The following is a 14,661-nucleotide window of genomic DNA, read 5'->3' as shown; positions in this document are numbered from 1 at the left end:
TATAAGGGTGCTTATAATGAAATTTAAAATCAATAGTGGTTGAATGTATTTACGAAGGTTTTAATGAAATTAATCCAAATTTTAATATTATAGAAATGATACTTGAAGTAAATAAATGTGATAGATAATAGGAGTTTTTGTTTCAATTGGTTTTGGAGTTAATTTTTTTTTTTTTTGCTAAAAAACTCAATAAAAATCTCTATGTGGTTTAATTATAACTTGAAAAAAAAAAGGCTTAATTTACCTCTCCTAATTTACTTTGAATATTCTCTCCCACTATCAGGAATATCATGTTCAAAGCAAACTTAAAATTTTGAGGACTGGTGTCACCCTCTTCCAAGTTCCAACTACCATGGGCCACACCTCTTAATTATATTTTACTAATTGCAGGCCTTCACCTCACATTGACTGTCCTTTGCAACCTTCCAAGTAGAAAACCATGTCAAACGTACATATTTATGGAGCCAGAAAATATGACCATTTCATACCACTTTTTCTCTACCAGCCCCCACATTCATTCATTTCCTCTTGACCTTGTCACGTTGCCCTTGTCTTATTCTTCCTCACAAGGTCAAAAAGACTTCTTCACAAATAGATCTGGAGCCCGCCATCCAATATTCTAATCCAAATGACCATTTCAAAGCTAAACCAGTTCGTATATATTTGGCATTTTCCTAAACACTCTATTCATCATTTCCTTGTATGCCCATATCTATTATAAGCGCTTATTAGCAAGAAGTTCATTCAAACCCTAAGGTTCAGCAGCAATGGCCCCCATTAGAAGAGTGCAGATGCAGGGTCCAAGGCCTACGCCTCTCACTGTAAACAGGAGTTGTAGTACTTCTTCAGAGATGATCAAGAAGCCTGTACCTAAGAATCGAAGGCGTTCTCCTGTTATAGTATACCTAAGATCTCCCACGATTATCCATGTAAAGCCTCAGGATTTCATGCGCCTGGTGCAAAGCCTCACTGGTAATAAGTCGTCCATGGTTCCTTCTTTTTGCTCTTCTTCTTCTTCGTGTGTTACAGCGGTGGATGGAGCCATGAGCGAGAGAGCAAGATCAGAGCATGCTTGGTGAAGTGGTTTTGGAGGGTCTGTGTTGCCATCTGTGTAATTAAACATTCATGCAGCAGACAGAATTTGTGTTGGGACTTGGGACAAAATTTCATTAATATAGGAGGTTGTGGCCGGTATGCTGTGTTAGGCTGTTAGCTAGGTGAAAGGATGATAAATAAGGACAATGAATCCTGGCTCCCAATTTCTTTTCGGGTTTTTTTCATCTGATTTAGCAACTTATGTTTATAGAGCAATTTGGGCAATTAATGAAAAGATGTAGTTTCATGTATGAATGAAGATTTGTTTTGTTAGGTTCCCAATTATTACATGCCTTTATACTGTCAATGTTTTTTGGGAAGCATTCATGTCTATCAGGCATGATGTTCAAATGAATAAAATCACTGCAAAATTTTTATATATGGTTTTGAAAGTGGAGGATTGCCATGAAGAGAAAGAGACAGGTTGGTGATGATGGAAGATCAATTGGTATACATGTGTTATAGCACTATTCAGATGGAAAGTTTGGACCGGATTGTTATGGTTCAAAGAGACAACATTAAATCGGAGGTTTGATAAAATTTAGAAATTATTTTTAAAAGGTTAAAAAATTATTTGTAGTACTTTTCATAGAAGAACTTAATAATTTAGGGCATGTTGGATAATTGTTTTTTAAAACTGTTTTTTGATATTTAAAAAAAAAAAAAGGAATTACTTAGTGTTTCTTCCAAAAAGAAATATATTTTTTTTGTTATATAATAAATTACTATATATATATATATATATATATATATATATATTTGTTTATATTCAAAACACTACCATGATTCTCCTTATATTATTTTTATTAGACGTGTTACTAATGAATTAAAGCACCACAAACTAAAAGTGTTTTCATTAGAATCACTTTCAAATGAGGTTTCTTTTTTAGAGTATTGACTTTGAAATAAGTCAGAAGTGTTTTCTAATACTTGAAAGTAATTTTTTTAAAATGAAAATAAGACATTAAGTAACTTTTTAAATTTTAGAAAAGCATTTGAAGTGATTATTGGGTTAAATCATTTTGTAAGAAAAAAAAATTAAACAACATATCTCGGATTTAGGGGAAAAAAAAAAGTCTTCATGGACCCACTCGATGACTAAATTTCCTTTTTTTAGGAAATGTCTCTTATTCTTTGAAAATATTTGAACTCTAATAGATAAAATAAGAAAATGAGAACTCTAATTGACTTCGACAAAGAATGGAAAGCAGTATTATGAAACCTAGATCTAATTGAAGGGTTAGGTAGGAAGGCATGGAGATAGTCTCTAAGCTTGAGTTTAACTCGATCTCTATTAATGAATGTAGGGAGATGTAGACATTCAATTAATTAGTCAACAAATGTGAGATCCAATTTTACATACAACACAAATATGCTGACAAAGACAAAGTAGATTATGGAAATGAACAAAATAGGGGAAGTTACGTATGATTCACATATCTTGACTCATAGGAATAAGATTCCAATAACCTCATATTTCAACTCACATTTTCCAACCTAGATTCAACCCATAAGAGACCCAAAAATTAATTAAAGTCCAAATTAAGTTGGCCAAACCCACAACCCAAAGTATAAGGCCAAATGAAAATCCCTAATTAACTTTGAAAGTTTGTAGACATTGCTTATGGAAAATCTAAAGGGGTGGATAGGTGTTCAATTATTTTTGGCCTAAAAATTAAATATTTTCAAATATTTGACTTTTTCCTTTAATATAGGGAAGAGCTAAAAAACAATAGGTTATGTTTGGCTCCAATAAACTACCAAGGAAAGAAAAAAAAATGTATAGGAAAATGGTTTTCTTCTGTGTGGTTTCATTATAATTTAAAAAAAAAAAAAAAATAAAATTAAAATTAGTTAGAAATTTATACATTTTAAAATTATTTAATCTTTACATAATGGAGGAAATTAAGTAAAATAAGTTTGAAAAAATATATAAAAATAATTTATTAAGTTTAAATCTATTTTTTATTTTTCATTTTTTTATTTCCTTTTACCTTTTCTCTTTATTTTCTTTCCCTCACATTTTTCCTCAAATTTTTCGTAACCAAACATAGCCATAATGTATAAGACAAAAAAAAATTTATGTGGAAAATCCCCCACTTTCTGAATATAAAAACCATTGAATCAAATACTATAGAGTTATAATCCACTAAATATGAAAATAAAAAAGTTACACAAATTAATCTGATGTGATTCTCTTTCAAAACCTAAAAATAAGAGTGACAAACTTTTTAGAGCTTTAGGTTAAGTGCCAAAAATAATGACTTAAAATTTTGGGTGCATTAGATTTAAATATATATATATATATATATATATATATATATTTTCGATAGGCATGTATATAAAAAAACCTAACAGATTTGGAATCAATTTATAAATCATATTTTACCGGAAACAATTTAAAAACCTAAAAATTTTAGAAAGATTTGAAAATATTTCATATTTTAAATTCAAAGAGATTTGGAAGTATTTTCCTTTCAAAATTCTTAATTTAAATTCTTTTCCAAATATCTTTTCTAAATTTCTTAAATGATTTGAAATTTTTTTTTTTAGTTTTCAATTAAATTTTTTTCCAAATTAATTTTATTATTTGAAAATATTTTTCTTTTAAAATTCTTTTCAAATAAATTTTATTTCTAATTTTCATAAGTTCATTTTATGTCTTTTATATCATTGTTCTCAAACAACTCAACCAAACTTACCTATTTAATCCCGAGTTAATTCTACAGCAACGTTGAATCTTCAAATCAGGGTAAATCATATGAAAGACAAAATTATCAACTTAATCTAAATAGCTTAATGCATAAACAAACTTAAAATAGTCCAACCCAAAAAAAATTATAATCTATGCCCCAAATTAATCCAATCAATAAGCCAAGCTCAAATTAAAAGATTGAAGCCCAATGTTGAATCCAATTATCTACGTGAAATAGTCCAAATTAATTAAGCCCAAGTCTGATAATCATATGCTAGACCCACAATAATAAAGTTTAAACCAAAGCCCAAGCCCAAAACCCATGCCCAATATTGTCGAAACAGAATATTAAGGCCCAAGTTCTGAATTTAAATGTACGACTCACAATCCTTGAGCCCAATGTTCAATCCAAATTAAAAAAAAAAAAAAAGATAATAAATAATAACAAAAAAAAGTGATTAAATCTTGTGGAATATAAATATAATATCAGAAAATATTTTATATACAGACAAAATAAAATATAAAGAAGCAAAAATGAATATATTGGGCTTGTAAATATAATAGTATAAATTTAACATAATATCAATCTAAATTGTTTCCAAGTACATTTATTTAATTTAATTATAAAATTAATATATTAACGAATATAATTTATATAAATTTAAAAAATTAGTTTAATTTGAAAATTTGTAGTAAACTTATTTGTAATCCAAGTTTTATAAGTTTAATGTTTTTTATTTTCATTTTGAATGAGGCATCTATAGAAATTTATGGAATTTAATCTTGTTGAAAATTAGATTAGTTTGAGACAAAAAAAAATGGTAATTCCATGTGGTAGATTTTTTTTTTTTTTTTTTTTAATTTTGGAATTTTGTGAATTTTTTATATTAATTTATTATGAAAAGTAAATGATTTTTATATAGTTGATTTTGTTTATTAGAAACAATTAATAAGAAATTTTAGATCTATTTTTTTTATGAGAAAAGAGAGGAAAAATGGACTAAAATATTTAGTTTTTTCTTGATGATAAATCTGCTAATTTATAGTAAATTCACTTGTCATCCAATTGCAAAGAGGTAGTTGAATTGTTTCTAATATAAAAGTTCTTCAAGCCCTTGTAATTTTTTAGATCCTAGAAAGTAGTTTTTATATATATAGTTAAGAACAATAAAAAAAAAAAAACCTAAGAAAATATGATAAAAATGATTTAGAAAAAATTCTTCCAATTTTCCTTAACAAATATTAGTAAAGTGCATATGTCAACAATTTAATATAAACATTTTGTTTTCTACTTGGAAATAAAATGAAATTAGAATGGGATATGAAAAAATTAGTGCATTTAATTTAATTTTTATTTATTTATTTAATTTTATTTTTTACTTTTCTTTGTTTTCTTTCATCTTCACTTTATATCAATCTTGAGAAACAAGAACTTTGGAAAAATGAATTTGTCAATTCCATTGCAAACATTTTGTTGAGATAGAACCCTTAAAAGTATAATATGATGAAATAAAATAAAGCTTTAATAATATATTTATATTGTGATTTCAAGTTTCACTTTTTTATACATGATTTCGTTATTACTCATGTAAACATTCAAATTTATATCACTTACATTGTACATGACTTAAGTATATTAAAAGTCATAGGTTCCTTGTAAGTTTGAGTTATTCTCAATCAGTTTATGAGTTTAGGCCATCCATTTGAGATTGTAATATTCTCTACCTCATAATTGGACAAATGACCTGTCATTGGGATGAGTTTCTTATAGTGAGTGCATCAATGTATATGGTTACATATTAAACAAAACCTACGATGAATCATAATATTGACTATTAGATTGTCATAATCTTATCAAACTACCATGTTGCATATGTTCTAAACATGGAGAAAATATTGAATTAATGTTGAGGCCTTTAGTAGCTTTGATCTATGAGTGAGATCTTAATGCAGTCACATATTCCCTATAAATTGGATCATTATTGATTAAAGCTAGTGACAACAAGTATTCTCAAGATAAATACAATGATATCTCATGTATTGAGACAAAGTGTCTCATTGGGTAATCCTAAAGGCTTGCACTCACGAAATCTATGGTTGTAGTAACTCTTTAAGTGAGATTTGACATGTCATTCGTGGATTAGAATATATCAATTAATCACAAAATAGGCAGATTTGAGACTTAAGAATATTAGAGGTAATATTGAGAGGTTATAACTACTATCAATTATATTATGAACACTAGTTCATGGGGAATTCATCGTAGTGAATAGTAGATCACAAACGTGAAAATTTGATTAAATAAGATTTAATCAATTTCATCTTAATGTAATATCATAAAGTATTGAAGTGCAATTAACTCTTTTTAATGAAATCTTAACTTTAGAACTAGATTCTAAGAAAGTCAAGATTTTTCTATCAATCCTAATGATCCATGTTTGAACTCACAACCTTTGTTCGCATAAAAAAATTGAGAAAAATTGGGTTTAATTAATCATATGTGTGCATGAGAGTATTTTGGTAAAAATACAAGATTACATAAGAACTTATAGGTTTTTTTGGATTAGACTAGATAATTAATTGAAACTCACTATAGCTAATTAATTAATTTAAGACCTAATAAGGTAAATTAAGTGACCTAAGCTCATGGTGAGCTCAAGCCACTTAAAGCCCAATAAAAGCTATGTAAATCTTCTTGAGATTTAGGGTTAGTTATCTATCTACCTATAAATTTTTTTCTCTTCTAGAGAAAACCTTGGGCGTTGTCTCTCTCTCAAGATTATATAGGAACACTACACATGTGCCAAGTAGGGATGACAATGGGGCAAATTTGAGATGGGTTACCCCTATCCCAAGCTTATCTCAATTATTTATGTATATTCTCATCTCTACCCAAAAAGAGAAGATAACCAAGGCGAGGTGGGCAGGGCTGATGGGGTAAGTATACGAAATTCCCACACCTATCCCACCCCATCCCATTTAATTATTTTTTTTTCAATTTTTTTATTTTAAAATTTAAAATTTTATTAAAAATAAATTTGATATATGAATAAAGAAAATTTATAATTTATTTTTATGAAAAGTAATATTTTATTTATGTTAAAAAAGTTGAAAAATAGTCAACTAAATATTTTTTATTTAAAATTATATATAATCAAGGTAGGATAGACGAGACAAAGCCATATTTGAACCATCTTTTATCATAGGTTCTTAAAAACTTTCAAAACTTGCCCCAAATATATTTATGTTTATCCCAAATCCTTCCTATTAGAGGTCGGTACTAGGAAAAACCTATTGTGGACCCCATATTTTGCTTCATGCGTCCCCACTTAATAGTGTGACTCGCTTTTCATTTTATTTGTTTGGTGAAAATATATGATTTTCAGAAAAGACTTGGAGTCGCCACTTATTTTTGTTTTATTTTTTTTAAGGGAAAACAAAATAAGAAAGAAAACCCTAAGTGTGACTCCTTATTTGGAAAAGACGGTTTGTGAAAAACTAAACCTGGGTTTGGGGGTCAGGTTACTTATTGGGAAGATACGATAAAGACCGTAACACCCCTCTAAGCCCCTAAAAATGAGTTTATACTAAATAAGGTGAAACAAATATGACAATTAACTAGGAGATCAATGGATACTAATGAAATGATCAAATACTAAAATGAATCACGCATAAGAATAAGCAAAGTGGGAGTGAGAGCGTACCTTGGTAGCAAGTAATAGTGTGTTATCATGGAAACAGGGTTAGCTCAAACATAAAATCATTACATGCATATCAAAGAGCAAGACAAGGATAAAAAAATATTCATTAAACATAGTAGTTGACAATCAGAAGAGATCATGTGTAGGGCCCCTACCAAAGCCTAATTGATTTTGCATGAATTGATATCATAAATTCCATTGTTTCTGGAGTTACGAAAATTCATTCATGTTTGTTAAAAATCAAGGAAAACGAAAAAAATTATTTTAAAATCAAAGAAAATTTGAGAAAAGTGCTTACTTGAAAGGAAATGTAGCAAGTTTATTTAAAAACGGGATTTTTAGCGAGTTAAAACCCTAATGAAGGATGAAAAGTGGTAGAATTAAAAAAATATTTGAAAATTGGAGTGAAATTAAAATTATTTGAAAGAAAACTAGAGTTTTGAAATTTATTTGAAAATTGAAGTCTCATAAATTATTTGAAAATTGAAGTTTTGAAAATTAAATTTAAGAATTGGAATTTTGGAAATTAAATTTGAAAGAAATTGTAATTTTGAAGATTATTTGAGAATTGGAGTTTTGCAAATTAAATTTAAGAATTGAAATTTTGGGAATTAAATTTGAAAGAAGTTGGAATTTTAAAAATTATTTGAGAATTGGAGTTTTGAAAATTAAATTTGAAAATGGAATCTTTTAAAAAACTAAATTTGGAAATTGAAACTTTGGAAAATGGAAATTTTGAAAATTAAATTTGAAAATAATTAAAGTTTGAGAAGTTAAAGTTTTGAAAATTAAACTTAAAAATTGGAGTTTTGAAAAATTAAATTAAAAATTGGAGTTTTGGAAATTTGTTTGAAAATGAAAGTTTGGAAAATTAAATTTAGAAAGATAATTAAAGTTTGGAAAGCTAAAGTTTTGAAAAAAAAATGGAGTTTTGAAAAATTAAATTAAAAATTGGAGTTTTGGAAATTTATTTGAAAATAAAAGTTTGGAAAATTAAATTTAAAAAGATAATTAAAGTTTGGAAAGTTAAAGTTTTGAAAATTAAACTTAAAAAAATCGAGTTTTGAAAAATTATCTTAAGATTAAAATTTTGAAAATTAAATTTTTTGCATCAAAAGTTGAAGAAAAAAAAGAGAAAAAAAAAAAAGAAGACATATGACCTTAGTATCATTGGCCAAACGCGTACACACATGATCTAGGAATAAATAAATGGAAAAGGTGAAGCACTAGTAGCACCACAAACCCATTTTCCATATTGCAATAATGTCATGTCTCCGTTTAGCGAGAGTAGAGAAATGGTCCAAGCTAGAGGCCCTGTCGGACTGCTTACTCCGGATGACGTGGCCTCAAGTTTTGTGCATCTACGTCTGTCCTTTGGGTGAAGAAATCTCCTGCCACACAAACCCATCGCTATGGTTGGTTACTACCTTATCACCGCCATCCCAGAAGTTGTTCTCGCCACTAATCATTGGAGATGTTGCCCTTCACCGCCATGGATAATTCGACATCGCCATTGGAACTCAAAATCAACCTTTCTCTTCCATTATCCGATTATGCTCCGTAGACCATTGGACGCCAGAATCTGAGTCCAGCTTCAATGAGAACCGTTTTTTCGTCGTCGTTTTCTTCTTTGTCTATGCACATCTCGGAACTCTAAGTCTGCGTACACTCTCCAACGACCCATGTGACAGTACCAAGCTTTTGGACCCGCAAAAGCTCCGATCGGATCAGATCACGATTATGATGAACGACTCTTCCAAGTCCCACATCCCTCTCCACATCTTTTCCTAAGCATTTCAATGTGGCCCATATGGCTCTCAAACATCCACAAATTCCCAACAGTATGAAAAATGGCTCTCATGGTACTATCCTAGAAACACCCCCAACCAAGATGGCCAACCTCAAACGTGATGTCTAACACTCCAAAATATACCAAAAACAGAGGAGAAAGTAAAAAAAAAAAAAACAGAGCATGCACAAACATAAATAATACTGTTAAACCTACCTCCATTTCATAAAGATCAATGGGCTGGATATAGGTGGAATCAAAAGGAAGCAAGAACATGATCTTCAAAACCTTATTCAAGCACCAAGATGAACCCAAAATTGGTAGGAAATGAAATAGAACAAACCGAAATGGAAAATGCAAAGCATGCTAAAATCATACCTGGACCAAAACAACAAACTCTTCCTCTATTCAACTCGAAACACCTCATACTTTCTTTCTCTATTCCCCCTTACCTCTTTTCAGTCCAACTTTCACCCACTCTTCTACTCACCCCACTCCTCTGTTCATAATATCCCATCATGAGCGTAGAGATAGGTGGTCTTCCATGAATAGATGTGATCCCATGTAGTCCTTTAGCACTTGAAGAAACCAACTCCCACTCATTCCAACATGCTGCTAGCTCTTCCCAGGATGGTAAAAAAAAAAAAAAAAAAAAAAAAAAAAACCTTCTCCATAAAGAGGTCTACAAATATGCCCCTCTTCGGTAGAGTTCATGAGTGTAAGGAATATGAATACTAGAGTGAAAAGAAAGTGCGAATAGTGAGTAGAATGAAGTGAACTTTACCGAAGAAAAAGAAATACCCCTAAAGGTACACAAATAGAACACAAACTTGCTCAAACCAACAAATGAACAAAAATGGCTTTAAAATCCTAAGAGAATGGTAGTTCTCAGAATGCCTCTAAAGTTGTGCTATGGATCCAGACTCCCTCTAAGATGTCTCTAAAAATGACTCAAAGATTGATGTCAAAGTTGAGTAGCAGTCGAACCACCTAGGAGCATAGAGACGAGCATAAAGGGGAAAACCACACATCTACTATACGAAATAGGGTGAAATATGAAGTTGTGAGGACAAGGTGTGAAAAGACTAGTCACTGAAAATAGAGAAAGGAATGGGAGATGGTCATAATGTCCGGAATCACCAAACCAAAGAAAAGATCGGACGCGGTCGCAATGACCAAAATCACCAAACTAAAAAAAAGAATGGGACGCGGTCGCTATGATCGAAATAATCTAAACTAAATGGGACGCGGTCTCAATGACTGAAATCACCTGAAACAGACGGAACGCGATCATCATGACCTAAATCACCAAACTAAGGAAAAGACAAAGATGTGACCAATCGTATAAGGTGTGGTCCCAAAAACTCAAACTAACATGGACATGACTGATCAATATAGGTGCAGTCCCGAAAACTAAATTGACAAGATGAATGGTCGATTGATATAGGTGCGGTCTTGAAAACTCAAACTGAACACAAACAGGAAGATGATCAATCGATATAGGTGCGGCCCAAAAAACTCAAACTCAAACTGACAAGACGATGATCAATTGATATAGATGTGGTCCCAAAAACTCAAATTGACATGGAACTGACCGATCGATATAGGTGCGATCTCAAAAACTCAAACTAACAAGAAAAATGACCGATCGATATATGTGCGGTTTTGGAACTCAAACCTAAACTGACAAGACGACGACCGATCGATATAGGTACAACCCAAACTCAAATTGAACACAAACTGATAGGAAGATGATCGATTGATATAGGTGCGACCCCAAAACCCAAACTCAAACTGACCAGACGATGACCGATCGATATAGGTACGGTCCCAACTCGAACTGAACATAAACTGACAAGACGATGACCGATCGATATAGGTACGGTCCCAACTCGAACTGAACATAAACTGACAAGAAGATGATCGATCGATATAGGTGCAACCCCAACTCGAATTGAACACAAACTGATAGGAAGATGGTCGATCGATATAGGTGTGGTCCCAAAAACTCAAACTAAACTTAAACTGACCTAAAAGATGACCGATCGATATAGGTATGATACAAAAAATTGAACTGACAAGATGAATGACCAATCGATATAGGTGTAATCCCAAAAAATCAAACTCAAACTGACAAGATAATGATCGATCGATATAGGTACGGTTCCAAAAACTCAAACTTAAAATGACAAGACAATGACTGATCGATATAGGTGCGGTCCCAAAACCCAAACTCAAACTGACAAGACGATGACAGATTGATAAAGGTGCGATCCCAACTTGAAAACTCAAACTCAAACTGACAAGAAGATGGTCGATCGATATAGGTGCGGTCCCAAAATTCAAATTGAACACAAGGTGAATGATTGATCAATATAAGTACGGTTCCAAATTTAATTTTTAAAACTCCATTTTTTAAGTTTAATTTTCAAAACTTTAATTTTCCAAACTTTAATTTTCAAAATTTCCATTCTCAAATAATTCTTCAAAATTCCAATTTTTAAATTTGATTTTCAAGATTTGAATTTTCAAATAATTTCTAAAACTTCAATTTTCAAAACTCCATTTTTTTTAAGTTTAATTTTCCAAACTTTAATTCTTAAATTTAATTTTCCAAACTCCTATTCTCAAATAATTCTTCAAAATTCCATTTTTTAAATTTAACTCCGATTTTAAAATATAATTTTCAAAACTTTCATTTTCAAATAATTTTTCAAAATTCCAATTCTCAAATTTAATTTCAAAACTTTCATTTTCGAATAATTCTTCAAAACTTTCATTTTCGAATAATTCTTCAAAACTCCAATTCTCAATTAATTTTCAAAACTCCAATTTCTTTCAAATTTAATTTCCCAAAACTCCAATTTTTGAATTTAATTTTCAAGACTCCAATTCTCAATTAATTTTCAAAACTACAATTTCTATCAAATTTAATTTCCAAAACTCCAATTCTTAAAATTAATTTTCAAAACTCCAATTCTTTAATTTAATTTTCAAAACTTCAATTTCTTTCAAATTTAACTTCCAAAACTCCAATTTATTTCAGATTTAATTTCCAAAACTCTAATTTCCTTCAAATTTAATTTCCAAAACTTCAATTCTTAAATTTAATTTTCAAAACTCCAATTCTCAAATAATTTTCAAAACTCCAATTTCTTTCAAATTTAATTCCAAAAACTCCAATTCTTAAATTTAATTTTCAAAATTCCAATTTTCAAATAATTTTCAAAACTTCAATTTTAAAATAATTTTCAAATTTTCAATTTCAAAATAATTTTGGAAACTTCAATTTTCAAATTTCAGTTTTTCAAATAATTTTAATTGCACCCTGATTTTCAAATAATTTTAAGTCATTCTTTTTCTTCTTCCTTCATTAGGGTTTAAAGTCACCAAAAATCTCATTTTTAATAAATTTGCTACTTTTCCCTTCGGGTAAGCACTTTCACTAATTTTCCCTGATTTTCAACTAATATCTTGTTTCTCTTGATTTAAAATAAGCATGAATGCAATTTTCATAATTCCAAAATAATGGAATTTGTGGGATCATTTCATGCAAAATCAATTGGGCTTTGGTGGGAGCCCTATATATGAGTTTTCTCTCTTGATTGTCAACTGTTATGCTTAATGAATATCACTTGATCTTTGTCTAATGCATGTAATAATTTTATACTTGAACTAACCCCATTTCATTGATAGCGCATCTTTACTTGCTGCTAAGGTACGATCTTACTTCCACTTTACTTAATCTCATGCATGATTCATTTTATTATTTGGTATTCATTGTTTTCCTTATCAATTGTCACACTTGCTTCACCTTATTTAGTAGAGACCCGTTTTTAGGGACTTAGAGGAGTGTTATGGTCTTTATCGCACCTTCCCAATAAGTAACCTGATTCCCGAACCCAGATTTGGTTTTTGACAGATCGTCTTTTCCAAATAAGGAGTCGCACTTAGGGTTTTCTTTCTTATTTTATTTTCCCTTTAAAAATAAAACAAAAATAAGTGGCAACTCCAAGTTTTTTTCAAAAAATTACAATTTTCACCAAATAAAAAAAAAACAAGTTTTGTCATCAAGTGGGAACACATCGAGCGAAATACGGGGTCCACACTACCCTATTGTCATCCTTAGTGCTAAGCATCCAATACAAAGTCATTATATGGAAGACTCAAATAAAAAAAAATAATAATAAACAACGCCTAGATTTAAGGTTTTAATGTAAAACCTATTTGTTTCTGCTTCTTCTTACATGTATTAGCCCTAAGGTCTTAGATGCATGCACCTACAATCCCATCCCAACAATATTGATTAGAATAAATTCCCCTTTATATTGGTGGCGTAACAATAGATAACATAATCTATCATAAAGAATTAAAAATGACAGCATGTAAATGGGCTTGACAAGAAAAAACTCAACATTATTTGTCTTGAATTTAATTGGAGCTAGGATTAGACTTAAAATTCAGGATTTGTTTGGCAATTAATTTTGAAAACAACTTTCTATTTTTTTAGAACAAAAAATGATTTTCCAACTTAGAAAATATATTTGACAAACATTTGATAATATATATTTTTTAATTTATTATGAAAATAGGTTGTATTTTTTAAAACAAATTTAAAATGTTTTCAGTTGTTTTTAATTTATAAAATTGTAGGTGGAGTTGGACTTGGATTGGATTTAGATACAAATTGTAGTAAGACTTTAACCCAAAATTCTCAAGGTGAACTCGGCCCAAACAGGCTAAAGCATTGTGGATTGTAGCTCCATGGAAGTCAAAAGTAGGTTAGTGAGGGGCCTTTACAAGCATAAGGCACCAATGCACCCATTGCATACATTGAACTTGCAAATGCATCAACTTCTCATAATTAACCTTTTTTCATGCATCCACTTTTTCATGATTCTCTATTCTTAGAATCATGCACATGAAGGTCTTAACTTTATATTAGAATCTCAGGCAATCTTCGGACTTGTTTGGAAAATTTTTCAAAAAATGATTTTAAGAAAAAAAAATCTTTAAAACAACTCTCAATCATTTTAAGAATAAAATTCTGTTTGAAAATTTAAATATGAAAAACAATTTTCTTACCATGTTTTCCATAATAGTTACATACACTTGTTTATAATTTAAAATTGTTTAAAATATTCTTCATACTTTCAATTGTTGTTTAAAACATTTTACAGAAAGTAACTTAAAGCACCTAAAATGTATTGTAAAAAACAATATACTTTTAGAACAAATTCTCAAAAATTGATTTTTGCTAAAGTTTGTCAAATATGTTTTCTATTCTTTTTCAAAAATGGTTTGACCTTAATTTTCAAAAAATTTTGACTTATTTAAAAACTATTTTTGAAAGAAGTTTTCAACGGTTTGACCTTAATTTT

The 14,661-nt window shown here is 29.7% G+C and overlaps 1 protein-coding gene across 1 annotated transcript; it reads left to right on the top strand.

Moving 5' to 3' along the window:
- The first annotated feature begins 711 nt into the window (after nt 1-711).
- LOC104879982 (VQ motif-containing protein 8, chloroplastic) lies at nt 712-1,370 on the top strand. The gene has a single exon (XM_010654935.3). It carries the CDS (start codon nt 768-770, stop codon nt 1,077-1,079), a length of 312 nt encoding a protein of 103 aa, XP_010653237.1. The 5' UTR covers nt 712-767; the 3' UTR covers nt 1,080-1,370.
- The last annotated feature ends 13,291 nt before the right edge of the window (nt 1,371-14,661 follow it).

Source organism: Vitis vinifera, chromosome 8, assembly GCF_030704535.1.
Source record: "Vitis vinifera cultivar Pinot Noir 40024 chromosome 8, ASM3070453v1".
Taxonomy (NCBI): domain Eukaryota; kingdom Viridiplantae; phylum Streptophyta; class Magnoliopsida; order Vitales; family Vitaceae; genus Vitis; species Vitis vinifera.
This window is presented reverse-complemented; position numbering and strand designations above follow the sequence as displayed.